This window comes from Salvelinus alpinus, chromosome 17 (assembly GCF_045679555.1).
Source record: "Salvelinus alpinus chromosome 17, SLU_Salpinus.1, whole genome shotgun sequence".
Lineage (NCBI taxonomy): Eukaryota > Metazoa > Chordata > Actinopteri > Salmoniformes > Salmonidae > Salvelinus > Salvelinus alpinus.
The window spans coordinates 26,645,713-26,661,783 of NC_092102.1; the positions used below are offsets into that span (position 1 = coordinate 26,645,713).

Consider the following 16,071-nt stretch of genomic DNA (forward strand, 5'->3'; position numbering starts at 1 on the left):
TCACAGACAGTGTCACCAGCAAAGTACCCCCACACCATAACACCTCCTCCTCCATGCTTTACGGTGGGAAATACACATGCGGAGATCATCCGTTCACCTACACCGCATCTCACAAAGACATGGCGGTTGGAACCAAAAATCTTGTGTTTCTTGGCCCAAGCAAGTCTCTTCTTCTTATTGGTGTCATTTAGTAGTAGTTTCTTTACAGCAATTCGACCATGAAGGCCTGATTCACCCAGTCTCCTCTGAACAGTTGATGTTGAGATGTGTCTGTTACTTGAACTCTGTGAAGCATTTATTTGGGCTCCAATTTCTGAGGCTGGTAACTCTAATGAACGTATCCTCTGCAGCAGAGGTAACTCTGGGTCTTCCATCCCTGTGGCGGTCCTCATGAGAGCCAGTTTCATCATAGCGCTTGATGATTTTTGCGACTGCACTTGAAAATGTTCAAAGTTCTAGAAATTTTCCGTATTGACTGACCTTCATGTCTTAAAGTAATGATGGACTGTCGTTTCTCTTTGCTTATTTGAGCTGTTCTTGCCATAATATGGACTTGGTATTTTACCAGATAGGGGGGTTATACAGAAGATAGCCCTATCTTGTCACAACAGATTGTCTCAAACACATTAAGAAGGAAAGAAATGTTTAAAAAAATGTACTTTTAAGAAGGCACACCTGTTCTACAATGTAGGAAAAAAAATGAAATAAAGAAAAACCCTTGAATGAGTAGGTGTTCTAACTTTTGATCGGTAGTGTATACAATTTGATGAATTACGAAAACAAGCATGCTTCCTTAACAACAGGTAGAAACTTAAAATCTATCCCCCTTGGTTCATACCAAGCTTTGGTAGGTGGTCTTTGTAGTAGAAGCCTCCCTGGACTTCCGACACGTATTTGAGGTCTACCTTGCCCTTGTGACCCAATCGGTAGACGTTGGTGGTGCCATTGGACCAGGTGACACTGGCCACACTGCGACCAGACTCTGTGTCCCAGCCACGGATGTCCACCACCTTTCCAACCTTACCCTCTCCTCCTGCACACGCACACACGGTGTAGGAGTATGAGAGAAGAGACAAACCGAAGAGAGCAAGTAAAATAGGCTTATTGGGGAAAAATTAGGAATAATGAGAAGATAGTTAGGGTGAATATATCAAGCACAATGGAAACAATTATGTTTTATGTAGTTTGATTCTGTGCACAGGCAGGACATTACCCCTTCAAAGACACAATAGGAATGTTCGTAAATGCATTTTGGATTGCCAGACTGCGATCAGAGTGCACTTTGGGTGTTTGTAAATTCAGAGGGTTGTCAGACTGTCCGTTAGTAAATTCAGAGTGTTTCGCTCTCTGAGCATTCAGAGCGCACACTGGACTCTCTGGCAGAGGAGTAGGATTGATCCGAGCGTTTTGACCTCAACGGCAGTAAAGCACCCAAGCTAACTGGCTAAAGTTGGCTAGCTTGCTAACTATTTCCAGACACAAATGAGAGAACAGCTCACTCTGACCATTTTACTGGTCCTAGCAAAGCTGGTTAGGCTGTTTTTATGTTAGAGCGTTGGTGACTGTAACTGTGCTGAAGGCAACAATTTAGTTATATTTTTTGCTGACATTTACTGACACCGGTCATATTCAATGGGTGTTGCGAGTTAATAAATTAATCAGTTATTCTGTGCTCACTGACGAGAGTGCTCTGAAATCGGAGTAGATAGCCAGGGTGAATTTACAAACACACCCAATGTTAAAACAGGAGATGGTACCCATCAGTGTTTCACATCCACATGTTCAACCTTATTGTGGGAACGCACAGCACAAAGACCATACTCTGGTACAGGAATCTTGTCAATTATAAACTTTGCTAATTCAACATCACATACTGAAAGTAAGAAACAACAAGTAGGATCATGACTCCAATCTGTGCTCTGGATGCTGAAAAGGTTTTCAAAGACCAATCTAAATGGATAATCTAAACAAGGTTTCTCCAATCATCCCTTTGACTCTGGTTAGAAGTGAGAGATCAAACAAAGAAGAACACAAAACAAAGCACACTTAGAGGCTGGGGCTAGCACCCCTCACATTCTCAACAACTGTACCGGACACAAGATACAATACAATAAAATACATTGATTTACTACCACGGCATTACGCATCTACTTTATTACATACTGACTTGCATCAAGGTCAAATGATATCAAATACTACATTCAGTTTCCACCACAAACTAAGAGAACCTGACATTGTATAGCCTAGTTTATGCAGGTTAACAGTTATATCAAGAATTACACAGACTCTCAGTACAGGACAGGACTCGGGTAAGGGACAGCCTCTCTTCTAAGCATACCCAGAATGTCCCTATGCACTTACCGCATGCTGCTTAAAGACTGATGATGACTTAGACCCCAGTTCACCTTCGAAGACACCATAGGACATTTTGACTCATTCGCCAGTGCTTTAGCACAGAGAGGACCCAATGCCATTCCCGGTGCTGACCCCACATGAGGTAATACAAAGAGCTAATGACAGCTTTCTCCAGCCCTAGAGGCAATGATATTCAAGGGTTTTGAAATTGAAAGGAACAATTATCAAACTTTCGGAGATCCTGCAAAGAGTTAATTTAGTACTTGTATGGAAAATCTGTTTCTTTCCTAATAATTTGCCATTGAGAGACAAATTCTCTTGACTCTTGATTCGAAATGTTATGCGAACCCACAGAAACCCAACAGCACAGTAGCCACAAAACCCATGTCCCAAAATGAACTTAATAACCCCAAAGACATTTTTTTCCTCCCCGGAGTTGCAGCACATTCTATAATTAGAATTCATGTGACTTCTTGGTATATTCCACTACACTAGAGGGGAAACGGTACGAAAGGAAAAATAAACCTGATCGTTAAGAAACATCTGTTAAACAGACTCAATGAGACACTTTTGGGTTGGGAAAGAATCTTGAAGCACAAACACACCAGTTCACACTGTCACTTTGCAGGGTAATTAGAGAACATTAGAGTATAATGGAATGAGGTTAAGGGGTCATGGTGAAACAGTTGAAACAACAACATTGGCACACTGGTAAACAAGAGGCCCTGGTCGGTATGGATGGATTGCTCCGCTCACTCCCTCACCGTCTTGGTTTCCCCAGTCCCAGTCAGGTCCGCGTACCACTTTCACCCCTTGAAAGATTCCTTTGAGGATGATCCGTGGGAGATTCTGCCTCGGGGCCAAGCACACTCTGTGAAAGGCAAAAAGTACAAACCACATTCTCAATGAAACACTATGGCAAGAAGATAGCATTATGACTTGTGATACAACATCATGGAGTGTATCCAGAATGTTCTGTCCAAATGACATTGTGCAGTTTCAGAAACATAACCACTGACTGACAGAAGCTTGTTCGAAATGCTTCTCTTATCGGCCACCAGAAAAACCCAAGCTAAAACCCTTTAAAACGTACAGCTATCTCGAATAAGTAAGCCAACCAGTCTGGCCTACATTATAGTCCAACTAAGTGGCACAGGCAAACAGCCCAGATGTAACAGCTCTCTGGCTTAGAGACACGCTATGTCACAGACACAAGCCTAAAAGTCAGAGAGGGTTATAAGATACAACAATGTTGGGGCAACAATGTTACTGAGACACACTCAGAAGACACTTGAATCAGTAAGGGAGGTGGGGAGACAAAGGGGAGTCTATTCTGTGGTGGATGCTTGCCAAGGGGAGATGGCATACATGCGCTCGATTGCTCATCCAAATTAAGGAGAGGTCTTTATTTTTGATGGGTCGTTCAGCTTCGCTGAGGGCTGAGAGGCGTCCTAAACTGAAAAAACATGCTGCAAAACCCTTAAATTACTCAACAGGGGACATCAATGTCATCACAACCACAAGACTAAGCAGAATATGGCTGCCAAAAACCCAGACCTGTTTGACAGGTTCAAGCAGGCAGTTATACTAAATTCCTCAGAAATCAGAAGGGGGGAGGGGTCTAGGAGGAGCCGTACCTTATGGTAAAGATTTGGTCAGATCTCAAAGGGGCAAATTAACTGCCTATTCCCATTTGCCATACTTTCTCTGCGAGGTCAGCATTGAGGTTTCATTCTGCCATGAAGCTTGGGGAAAGACTGGAAACTTGACTTGAATTTCTCTCAATCCACTATAATCAAAGTAAAACAATCCTCCCGTGGGTGGTCTTCCTCTGGGATGAAGAGAGGCTTTGCTACGCCTACGCGTCACTCTCCCTTCGGCTGCGAGTGGTGTCCATCAACGCAAACGTGGGGGAAAAAACGAAGCTAGCCCTGGTTATCTTCCAAACTAATCAGGTCAGATTGTGAGGCACGTTGGCCTTAGAAGAAGAAGCCGGTGGCACCTTTGCTTCTTGGAGGCTTACTGTAGACTGACAGTAAATCCTGGTATGGGCTGTGTGGCCACGGACAATGGGGAGGTGAGGTAAAATCAGAGATTTGAGGACTAATCCCTAGACAGCAGCGCAATCAGGAAGCACAATGTCAGACAGCACAGCTAAGAGAGTGCGTGTTACAAAAATACATCTGCGTCACCACGGAGATAACATATGGCCCTTATTAAGCTTTCTGTGCCAAATGGTCCTGTGAGCATACGGATGTACATTTATACAGTTGAAGTCTGAAGTTTACATACACTTAGGTTGGAGTCATTAAAACTCGTTTTTCAACCACTCCACAAATTTCTTGTTAACAAACTATAGTTTTGGCAATCTACCTTTTGCATGACACAAGTAATTTTTCTAACAATTGTTTACAGACAGATTATTTCACTTATATTCACTGTATCACAATTCCAATGGGTCAGAGGTGTACATACACTAAGTTGACTGTGCCTTTAAACAGCTTGGAAAATTCCAGAAAATTATGTCTTTAGACGCTTCTGAAAGGCTAATTGACATCATTTGAGTCAATTGGAGGTGTACCTGTGGATGTATTTCAAGGCCTACCTTCAAACTCAGTGTCTCTTTGCTTGACATCATGGGAAAATCAAAAGAAATCAGCCAAGACCTCAGAAACAAAATTGCGGACCTCCACAAGTCTGGTTCATCCTTGGGAGCAATTTCCAAACGCCTGAAGGTACCACGTTCATCTGTACAAACAATAGTACGCAAGTATAAACACCATGGGACCACGCAGCTGTCATACTGCTCAAGAAGGAGACGCATTCTGTCTCCTAGAGATGAACGTACTTTGGTGCAAAAAGTGCAAATCAATTCCAGAACAACAGCAAAAGACCTTGTGAAGATGCTGGAGGAAACAAGTACAAAAGTATCTATATCCACAGTAAAACGAGTCCTATATCGACATAACCTGAAAGGCCGCTCAGCAAGGAAGAAGCCACTGCTTCAAAACCGCCATAAAAATGCCAGACTACAGTTTGCAACTGCACATGGGGACAAAGATCATACTTTTTGGACAAATGTCCTCTGGTCTGATGAAACAAAAATAGAACTGTTTGGCCATAATGACCATCGTAATGTTTGGAGGAAAAAGGGGGAGGCTTGCAAGTCGAAGAACACCATCCCAACCGTGAACCACGGGGGTGGCAGCATCATGTTGTGGGGGTGCTTTGCTGCAGGAGGGACTGGTGCATTTCACAAAATAGATGGCATCATGAGGGAGGAAAATTATGTGGATATATTGAAGCAACATCTCAAGACATCAGTCAGGAAGTTAAAGCTTGGTTGCAAATGGGTCTTCCAAATGGACAATGACCCCAAGCATACTTCCAAAGTTGTGGCAAAATGGCTTAAGGACTACAAGTCAAGGTATTGGAGTGGCCATCACAAAGCCCTTACCTTAATCATATAGGAAATTTGTGGGCAGAACTGAAAAAGCGTGTGCGAGCAAGGAGGCCTACAAACCTGACTCAGTTACACCAGCTCTGTCAGGGGGAATGGGCCAAAATTCACCCAACTTATTGTGGGAGCTTGTGAAAGGCTACCCGAAATGTTTGACCCAAGTTAAACAATTTAAAGGCAATTCTACCAAATACTAATTGAGTGTATGTAAACTTCTGACCCACTGGGAATGTGATGAAAGAAATAAAAGCTGAAATAAATCACTCTATTATTCTGACGTTTCACATTCTTAAAATAAAGTGGTGATACTAACTGACCTAAGACAGGGAATTTTTACTAGGATTAAATGTCAGGAATTGTGAAAAACTGAGTTTAAATGTATTTGGCTAAGGTGTATGTAAACTTCCGACTTCAACTGTAGGCCTTTGCTGTAGACACTGTGTTTACTGTGTACGGCCACAGGCGGTGAAAGGGTTGGTACGCAACATGATTTTCAGAAAATTCCATGCAAAGATGATGATGCGGTGGGGATAAGACCTGAATAAAACAATGCTGGCTTATACAGCAGGATTTCCTGAGTTGGTAGATTAGGGTGGAGGTTGTTAATGGGCTGCTTTAAAAAATAGATTTTAGCCAGATTAAAAACACCACTTTAAGGAATTTATGGGTCCAGATACCATTGGGCAAAATATGTAAAGGGTGGGGGGGTGGGGAGAACTATCCAAAACAGATCTAGTAGAGAGTAAATATAATGATGCTTGAATGGTACAGATGGCATTAGTGAAGACAGCAACTATTTTGACATATTACTGTTGTTGGTGTTGTCGCTGTTAAACACTTATACTTTGAGAGAGAGAGCGAGCAGCTCTTTAAAAGGACCTGGACGTCTAATCCTGCCTGACCAACGGTCTCTCTGAGATAGAGGATGTGGTGAGCTGAAACATGACCAGTAGGAGGTAGAGAGGTGCTGAATTGCCAGATATGCAGGATAAGGATTAAACTGAGCCTACTTGACAGGGCCTCTGCATCTGTGTGTGTGTGTGTGTGCGGGAGACGATTAGCCAACCGCGAAGTTGTTGTTGCGTTTCCACCCCCCCCCTCAGTAAACATATGGACACCCATATGCTGCACAGGGCACCGTCAACACGCCATAACCTACACAAACACGGCAAGACGATACACACCACTTACCATGAACAACGGTGACCAAACATGTCATTGTGAACACTTGGTTATTATACACACACACACACACGTGACAAAACACTCTACAAAACACATTTACATGTGACTACATTATTAGAGAGTATCCAGATGACCCAGCCTCTATCCAGATGATCACAGACTGGGCACACATACATAGTAATGAACATCCTGTATTAAGGAAAATCACAGCACATCCACCTCACTTCCCCAAATCTGTATTCACACTCAGCCACTATTAATTACCTTATAACACACTTCAATGAGGAGGAACGTGAGACTTGTGAGGGAAAAAACATGTATTTGCAGGATCTATTAGATGTACCTATATAATTATCTGTAGCTTCATAATAGGAGCTTAGTATAGGAGCTTAGTGATCGTAAAGAGCTCTCTGCTTAAAGGAATAAAGGCGGCATATTGCTGTGCACATATGGAGGGTTGAAACTACAAGATAGTTTCACCACTTCCCCCGCCTCAGGGATGGTTCCTCTCTTCCACGTTCACTCACCGCAGCTGGTCTGGGCGTGTAGTTAAGGACATGGGATAGAGATAAACTTGAGGAACAGAATAGACCTGTATTGTTTCCAATCATCTTTGCTTCTGAGTAACTTGGTCACAAGGCATAAGACAAAGAAGAAACCACAGTAGCTTATGATGCCCCGATCTGCTGGGGAGGGGTGGAACCAACCATGACTAAGCAGTTTTGGGGTTTCTATATAAACCTCTTGCGTTTTCTGTATTATTGGGCTCTCAATGATCACCTATGGGTGGTCGTTGACCAGATCCATTATTGCAATAATTAAATCGATATTAAAGGTTGATTGTTTGAAGAAATTGAAAGTCTTTTCTCCCTTGCTTGATTAGAATTTACATGACATTCTGCTAACATGCTAATCCCATTATTAAGTGGGTTAATTACAATACAGCAAAACTCTGGCAATGCAAGGCCTGTACTACTCGATAAGAACCCCCCGACCCCATGGCAGTGTGTGCCTAACAGTGTCTCTCTCTCTGCTTTAAGCCCTCAGCTGAGCCACCTGCTCGGCTACTCTCTCGGTCTCTGACATTAAATGAATCCCATTAGCTGTGCTGCTGAGCCCAGATCCAATCCCTCCATCACAAATGATCAGTAAAATAAAGCATCATCATGGAAGCCAGCCAACTTCTTGGCTCCCCCAATATCAGTTTGGGACAGATTGAATGCCTGCATTTTTCTTAAGACGGACCAGGTCTTATGAGACGCGAGACAGACTGTAGTGCTTTGGATGACATCACTGAGGACTCACTCACTCACTCAAGAAAGTATTCATACTCCCTGACATATTCCACATTTTAATGTGTTTCAGCCTGAATTCAAAATGGATTCTACCTACATGTACATATTACCTCGACACCAATGCCCACGCACATTGACTCTGTACGGGTACCCCCTGTATATAGCCCTGCTATTGTTATTTACTGCTGCTCTTTAATTATTTCTTATTCTTATCTCTTACTTTGTTTTTGTATATTCTTAAAACTGTATTGTTGGTTTGTAAGGGCTTGTAAGGGCTTGTAAGTAAGTATTTCACTGTAAGGTCTACACCTGTTGTATTCGGCGCATGTGACAAATACAATTTGACTTTACTTGATTAAATACTCCATAATGAAAAAGGGAAAACATGTTTTTTGAAATCTTGGCAAATATATTGAAAATTAAATACAGAAATATCTAATTTACCTAAGTATTCACACCCCTGAGTCAATACTTTGTAGAATCACCTTTGGCAGCGATTATAGCTGTGAGTCTTTCTGGTTAAATCTCTAAAAGCTTTCCACACCTGGATTGCACAACATTTGCCCATTTATCTTTTCAAATTTCTTCAAGCTCTGTCAAATTGGTTGTTGATCATTGCTAGACAACCATTTTCAGGTCTTGCTATAGATGTTCAAGTAGATTTAAGTCAAAACTGTTAGGCCACGCAGGAACATTCACTGTATACTCACTGGTCTTTGTGGTTGAATCAGTGTTTGAAATTCACTGCTCGACTGAGGGACCTTACGTGTGGGGTACAGAGATGAGGTAGTCATTCAAAAATAATTTTAAACACTATTATTGCACACAGAGTGAGTCCATGCAACTTATTATGTGACTTGTTAAGCAAACTTTCACTCCTGAACTTATTTAGGCTTGCCATAACAAAGGGGTTGAATACTTATTGACTCAAGACATTTCAGCTTTTAATTAATTTGTAAAAACAATTTAAAACATAATTCCACTTTGACATTATGGGGTATTACGTGTAGGCCAGTGACAAGAAATCTCAATTGAATTCATTTTAAATTCAGGCTGTAACACAACAAAATGTGGAAAAAGTCAAGGGTGTGAGTACTTTCTGAAGGCTCTGTATAGAGGGGCTCTGTTGTGTTTTGCCCCATACATAACAAGCATGAAGAAGAACGAGGTGTTGCGGGCGTTACTTTCATATGATGTTTTTCCCCTTTGCTTTAGAGCTGGGTCTTGGAGCAGCAACAGTCAATGTTCTGTTGAATGTATCTTCACTGTGTGTAATGAATGACATCAAAAGTACATCTAAACCAGAATTGTGATCAACTGGTTGGATATAAACTTTTGACTAATTTATTTACCATTTCCCTACCTTGATCGACTCCTGTATTTCCTAGAATAAGGCTGTAACGTAACAAAATGTGGAAAAACTGAAGGGGTCTGAATACTTTCTGAATGCACTGCATTACAAACTTGCACAACTTACAATATGTTACGAATTTGCAAAACGTATGATATGTTACGATTTCCAATTTGTTGTGGCTAACGTTAGCTATGTGGCTAGGTTGCTAACGTTAACTAGCTGGCTAACGTTAGCTAGGGGTTAGGAGTTAGGTTAAAGGGTTAAGGTTAGGGGAAGGGTTAGCTAAAATTGTTGCTATACGTTCGCGTTATACATACACCCCGACCAACCACCCTCCTTTTGTTTTTGCCTTAATTAACCTTCGGTCTTTTATAACCATACCAAACGTGACATATCAAAACGAACTTGAGTGTCCCGATTTACTATGAGACCAGGCTGATCAATAAACTGTTGGATTCATAATGAAACCTTATACGCATATGCTTATTGCAACGGACGAGTGCAATGTTTCGTAATCTTGTACAGTAAAGATGGAATGTTGTATGTGTAAGTATGTCTAAAATGCTAATGGCGTGATCTAATGAAGTATGGATGAGTTTTGGTATGATGAGGTGTAGAAATATAAATGACTGGCTATATTTCGTGCATATGGCATATTTGGTCAAAGGAGAACTGAAACCGACTCAGCCTCCTGCTTGACACCAATCTAGCGAATTCAAAACAACGCCAATGGGATTCATAGTTCAAATAAACTAATTACGACTCAGTGGGTTTCTCTAAAGACGTCTGCTCTACCACATGAGCTGTGTGACTACAAAAGGCATAAGTGTCTGAATTAGGCTAAGTAGCGAGGCCTAAACAGAACTGAGAAAGACCATCAATGGCTCTTTGTATCATCCATTTCTCCTAATCTCAGTTACCAAGAAGTAAAACTGTCCACGTGAGATTAGTTTCTCCAAATCCTCAGTGGTAATGGCGGGAACACATTAGTAGATTCATCTTAATGAATGTTCTGTCGGGATGAGGGTTGCGTAAGAGCCCGTCTGTTCACTCAGTGGTTTTCCTCGTCACGTCTGCCCTCCATTCATCACGTTACTGTATGTCCTCTCTAGCCAAGGCCAGAGATGTCTAAAGGGTCCATCACATCACTGCAGGCCAACTGACTTCAGCTGAGTCACATTCTTTCATTCCACTTAAGACTAAATACTCCATTACTTAAAGATGTCTCAGAGAGATGTCTCAGAGAGATGTCTCAGAGAGATGTCTCAGAGAGATGGCTCAGAGAGATGGCTCAGAGAGATGGGTCAGATTAATAACGTGTTAGTATTGGAGTGACAGAGATCCCTCCAAAAGAACCACTTCATATTCAAACAATTCCCTGCATGGACCACACACACTAAACGTGTGTTGACCATCAGCCATTTTGGGCCAAATCCCCCCATTTCAAAACCTCCATTATCATTCATGTACAGGACTCAACTACTGAGATATCTAATCCTGCATTTGCCTTTACCTGTCTGTACTGTTTGTTAATATAGAGAAGTTAATGTGTGTGTGTGGGAGTAATTTCATCAATAGTGAACTAACTAAATAATAGGCTTTTATTTCCCTCACCACAAAGTGGCAGCGTGGTGGTCTGTGTGTTTACTACTATCCCATCACCACACCCAGCATATGTATCAATCTCCTTACTTGTAATAAGTAGAGGATATATATTTTAAAAAGGTAGTTTTGCAGTCTCATCAGGTAGCTAGCGTAAGTCCTACTCTGGGGTTGAGTAGTTTGTAAACAACCTGCAAATAACAAGACCAATAAGACGATTGGATCTTATAGTGGTCTTATGGGACACACTGCTGTCCACTAGTGTTTTCAAAGGCCAGAAATAAAACATTTGGCCTTGTGTTTACTCTCTGGACAGCTTTCAGCCCTTCAAGTCCAGACTTAACTACTTTGTTTCAAATAAAGAGTTAAGTATAAATTCGACCTTATAACTTTTTCACTCCAGATGTAGCCCATCTCTTTATGTGATAACGCAAAGTAATTACCTTTAAGTTTAAATCAAACAACCTTGAACATTTTAAAAACCAAACAACCTTAATCAAATCACATTTACCACAATAAGAGAAATGAGTAAATGGCAAGCATCCTGTCACTGAATCTACTAAATGTATCTTTACTCGATCAAGTGAGTGGGATGAATCCCTGCATTCCACTAAGAAAGCACTGGCCACTGTTCTTGGCCTGAAGTCTCCAGGAACAGCAGAGCCATCCATCCTGAGGACTGTCTGAAGGGCTCTCTTCTAATGAAGGACGTTGCTGAGCCAAACAGCATACATGCCCAATGTTTAATCAATACCGTAGAGAAACTGAGGTGGGAGTCGAAGTGAGAGGGGGAAGGAGTCTCTGTCAGACTGTATTGTACTGCAGTAGTTCCCAAAATTGGTGGTTATTGTACCACCAACTGAATTTTGCTCTGCCCCCAGAAGTACCCCCTCATGTGCATTTTACCAGTAGGCCTATGGTCTCATGAGTATTCTCAAGTACTCCCTGTGGATAGAGGTCCTAGTACCCCTGGTTGGGAACCACTGTTGTACTGTACACATAGGGTTTTACACTAACCTTTTACACTGGTGGCACCTACTATTTTTGCCATCTTTTAAATGAGCATGTCCTTGTGTTCTTACATTGATTTTGATATATTTACTGTGACAGCAAAGAAAAGAGACTGTTAAGATAAAGTGCTAAATGTATTTATTGCCAATTTCAAAGTGCCATGTGTTCTTTCCTGCGAAATCCTGCAGAGGGCAGAATTGGAAAAACGATACTTGATACCAAAACGATAACACAAAAAAATACATATTTCCCCCAGTTTTTACAGGTTTTCACTCTCAAAATGGGATGTTCGAAGTCCATAACAATGCTTAAACCATATTCTTTGTTGTTTTGTAGTTACCCTTTAATTCAGGTGTGCACCAGCCAGACAGTTGTGTTTGGCCAGCAGTGTTTCTATAGCACACTTGTGATGGAATTTTCAAAAGAAAATGGTCACTGGATTGATGCAAATAATTATGATTATGCCAGGTAGACATAGGCTACTTTGTAGTTACCTTTAAATTACCTTTCAATCTGCCTGAAAACTGTTATCATTAGCATCGCTAACAGCTACACAAAGTGGTAGCCATATAGGCCCTACGCGCACTGCACACATCAGGGCTCGACATTCAGGTAAATTTGCCAGTGTCACACCGGTCCAATGCCAACTGAAAGCTACTGGCTCGAATGAAAAAAATACTGGCCCGGGTCAAGAGCTGACAGGAAAGCAAATTATGCTTTCATAGTTTTAAGAATATATTACCTTTCATTTACAGGCTGAGCAAGTAGCCTTTACAGGGTCAAATTCAAGGACATTTTCAAGCACTTAATTGTATTTTCCAAGGACCAAGATTGTATATTTGTTGTAATAGCCTACAGAAAAAACACCCGTCAATTGAAACGGCAGGAAACAAATGAAAGTGCCTTCATCTCTCATTAAAACGGATCAGAATGAAAACATGAATAATTATATTGGAGCAGTAGAACTTCTAAATCAGCTACCATAACTTCAATGACTTTTCAAAAGATCAAATAACCAAGAGGAAATGTATGATTTTCAAAAGTACGCCATTCCATGATGACTGAATTGTACATCGCAAATATTCAACCAAGACTTATAACTTTTTAAATACCTGGTTTGCATACCCATTCTTGCCTCATAACTTGGAACATCTTTCCTACCGCTGTCGTTCTTCATTGAGTTGCTCAATTATATAGCCTAGGTTAAAAATAGCATTATTGCAATATTTCTTTCACTGGCCCACTGATGGGGATGATCGACCTCCCCTGTAAGTCGATCTCTCTGACGCTTCATAAAGTTGGGTTAATTTTTGGTCAATTGCACATTACTGTTTGAATAAAACATGATAAAGAGAGCAAATTGTGATCCAAAAACGAACATGACCAGGTAAAAAAAATGTTTGCTGGCACCCTTGCGACCAAATAAAAATGTGTGTTGCACTGCCAAGTCAAACAGTTGCAAATGCGACTGTTTTAGTTGCAGTACTGAACCCTGGTACAGAATATGAGAGCTGGCCGTCAGTGTCAAATACATTTGATCTATTCTCTCGTTAAAATGTAAACCGGGGGTCCTACTATCCAAACTGCTTATTGTTTTTTTGTTTTTTTTCAAGATGAAGACTGAACTTTTCAGTAGTTCAGGCTACTCTAACCCTAAGAACAGAACAACCAGTTTTAATTGAATAGCCCTAAACCTAAGCAGCAGGGGCATACAGCCATTGAAGGGTTGGTAAGCTTGTTCTCTGACACAGTTCCTCTATCTTCACCTAATGTCTTTCGCAATGATCTCCAAAAGGCTTCACTCATTTGAGGAAACTAATTATGCGATGAAATGTGTGCCGATCACAGATAAGAGGGAATCGGTTCCACATAAGGAATTACTGTACTATTGGCCAACAGTATTCTGCTTGGCATCATGGAACATATTTGCTTAAGTGTCGTTCTCCCATTTTGAGTTTTAGCTCCTGGCCAGATGATCAGCCCGTGTCTGTGTAATACTAAGTGTATTATACTACATGAATGGAGAAATCCACCAGTGAAGCCCAGAAACACACTCACCAGCGAGCACACAAAGGAATACAGGGGTTTGAGCTGGCTCTTCACTGGTGGACTAGTAGAAGAATTCTGTGCCCCATTTTAAATTCAGTGTGCCATGAGTATCACCCAATATTATAAAGGGAACTGTCCACCCAGCTGACATTCAGACAGTGCCTGTATCGGTTCCACATCGCTTTACTGTGAACTGATACAGAAGACTGGATGAGGAGAGAGGAGGGGATAATTCACATACTTGTATAAAAGTGATAATGCCCTCGAAGCCATTGTTTGGAGGATATATTGGCACGGTTTTCCGGCCCTCGACGACAGCCATGCCAATATATCCTCCAAAGATCGGCAAATCTCTGGCATGATCACTTAATTAGAGAAGGCGGGCAGAGCAGACAATGGGAATCAACTTAGGGGAGTCGGGGACACAGGGACAATTAGAACGGTCCCTTTCAAATTAATCTGGCACAAGTTATTATTTGAAAAGTAAAACAAATTGTAATCAAATTCAGCAAATCACACACTGTATTTTGAAGCTAATTTTAATACAAATCAACCCAAGTGAATCTGGAGATAGGGTTTCGAAGGAATGGAGAGTTTGTGGGGGGGGGGGGGGGGGGGGGGGGCATGGTACTCACGGTTGGGAATGGGCTGTCTCATAGCGCTCAAATGCGTGGCCCAGGTCGTGTTTGTTGTTCATGTAGCACTGCGTGCACAAGTCGTAGTCAAAGCACACCTTGCACTTCCAGCGCATCCCCATGATGCCATGCTTCTTGCAGCTGTCGCAGATGATGTTGGAGTGGCGCACACCTGAGACAGAGAAAAGGGGAAAGAGAGAGAGCGAGAAAGTCAGAGCGAGGTTGAAGGAGGTTAAGACAAGCCAGTCCAGAATTAGTTCAAAGTACAGCAAATGAGAAGAGTTGACTGATGACAGATGACGAGAAATGCTGATCTTCCTCCCCCTTCTCACTCTCCTTCTCCTTCTCCTTCTCTTTGCTTTCGCTACATTAATTGAAGCCTTATTGACTTCTGAGGTAGAACAATTCTGTTTTAATGGAGCAAAATGCAGATGAATCCTGCATTAGCACTTGGCATTAAATTCTAATACAGCCGATTCTAAAACAGGGCTGTATTGCCTGTCTCCTGCTTGAGTCAAGAGAAATGGAGATGGAGAGAGATGCCCTTTGCTCTGCGATGGTAAGTAAACATGAGCTTGAGGAACCTTGCTTGAGTCACAAAGATGAGACCAATACCTAAAAATAACAAATGATATACAAACAATACATTAGATACAGTGCATTTGGAAAGTATTTAGACCCCTTCCCTTTTTCCACATTTTGTTACGTTACAGCCTTATTCTAAAAATTATTACATTCGTTTTTTCATTCATCAATCTACATACAATAGCCCATAATGACAAAGAGAAAACAGGTTTAGACATTTTTGCACATTTATAAAAATAAAAAAAAACAGAAATACCCTATTTACGTAAGTATTCAGACATTTCCTATGACACTCCAAATTGAGCTCAGGGTCATCCTGTTTTTATATGTTCCTGTATTATGTTCCCCTAATCCTACCACCCTTCCCCTAATTGGAGTAAACCAATGGACAACAACACTTAGGCTTCTACTTCCAGCTTAGTCATACTATATACATTTTACGGACACAATGCATTTGACAATAGTTCACTTTTTTTTCATTTTGATCCCCTCTGTCAGCTACCCTCAACCCCTCCCATCTATGTCTGAAGACCATCCAGT

At 41.4% G+C, this 16,071-nt stretch overlaps 1 protein-coding gene and 1 long non-coding RNA gene across 5 annotated transcripts in view; one reads left to right on the top strand and one right to left on the bottom strand.

Annotated features, from left to right (window-relative positions):
* Window positions 1-16,071, bottom strand: part of LOC139542605 (E3 ubiquitin-protein ligase MIB2-like) — a 77,184-nt gene that overhangs the window by 33,545 nt on the left and 27,568 nt on the right. For all 4 annotated transcript variants that reach the window (XM_071348242.1, XM_071348243.1, XM_071348241.1 and 1 more), the window contains exons 3-5: window positions 14,947-15,118; window positions 3,120-3,226; window positions 839-1,033 (exon numbers count right to left, since the gene is read on the bottom strand). In XM_071348242.1, the coding sequence (XP_071204343.1) occupies window positions 839-1,033; window positions 3,120-3,226; window positions 14,947-15,118 (474 nt within the window). The remainder of the gene's footprint in view (window positions 1-838; window positions 1,034-3,119; window positions 3,227-14,946; window positions 15,119-16,071) is intronic.
* Window positions 1-16,071, top strand: part of LOC139542606 (uncharacterized) — a 66,714-nt gene that overhangs the window by 1,982 nt on the left and 48,661 nt on the right. The window lies entirely within an intron of this gene.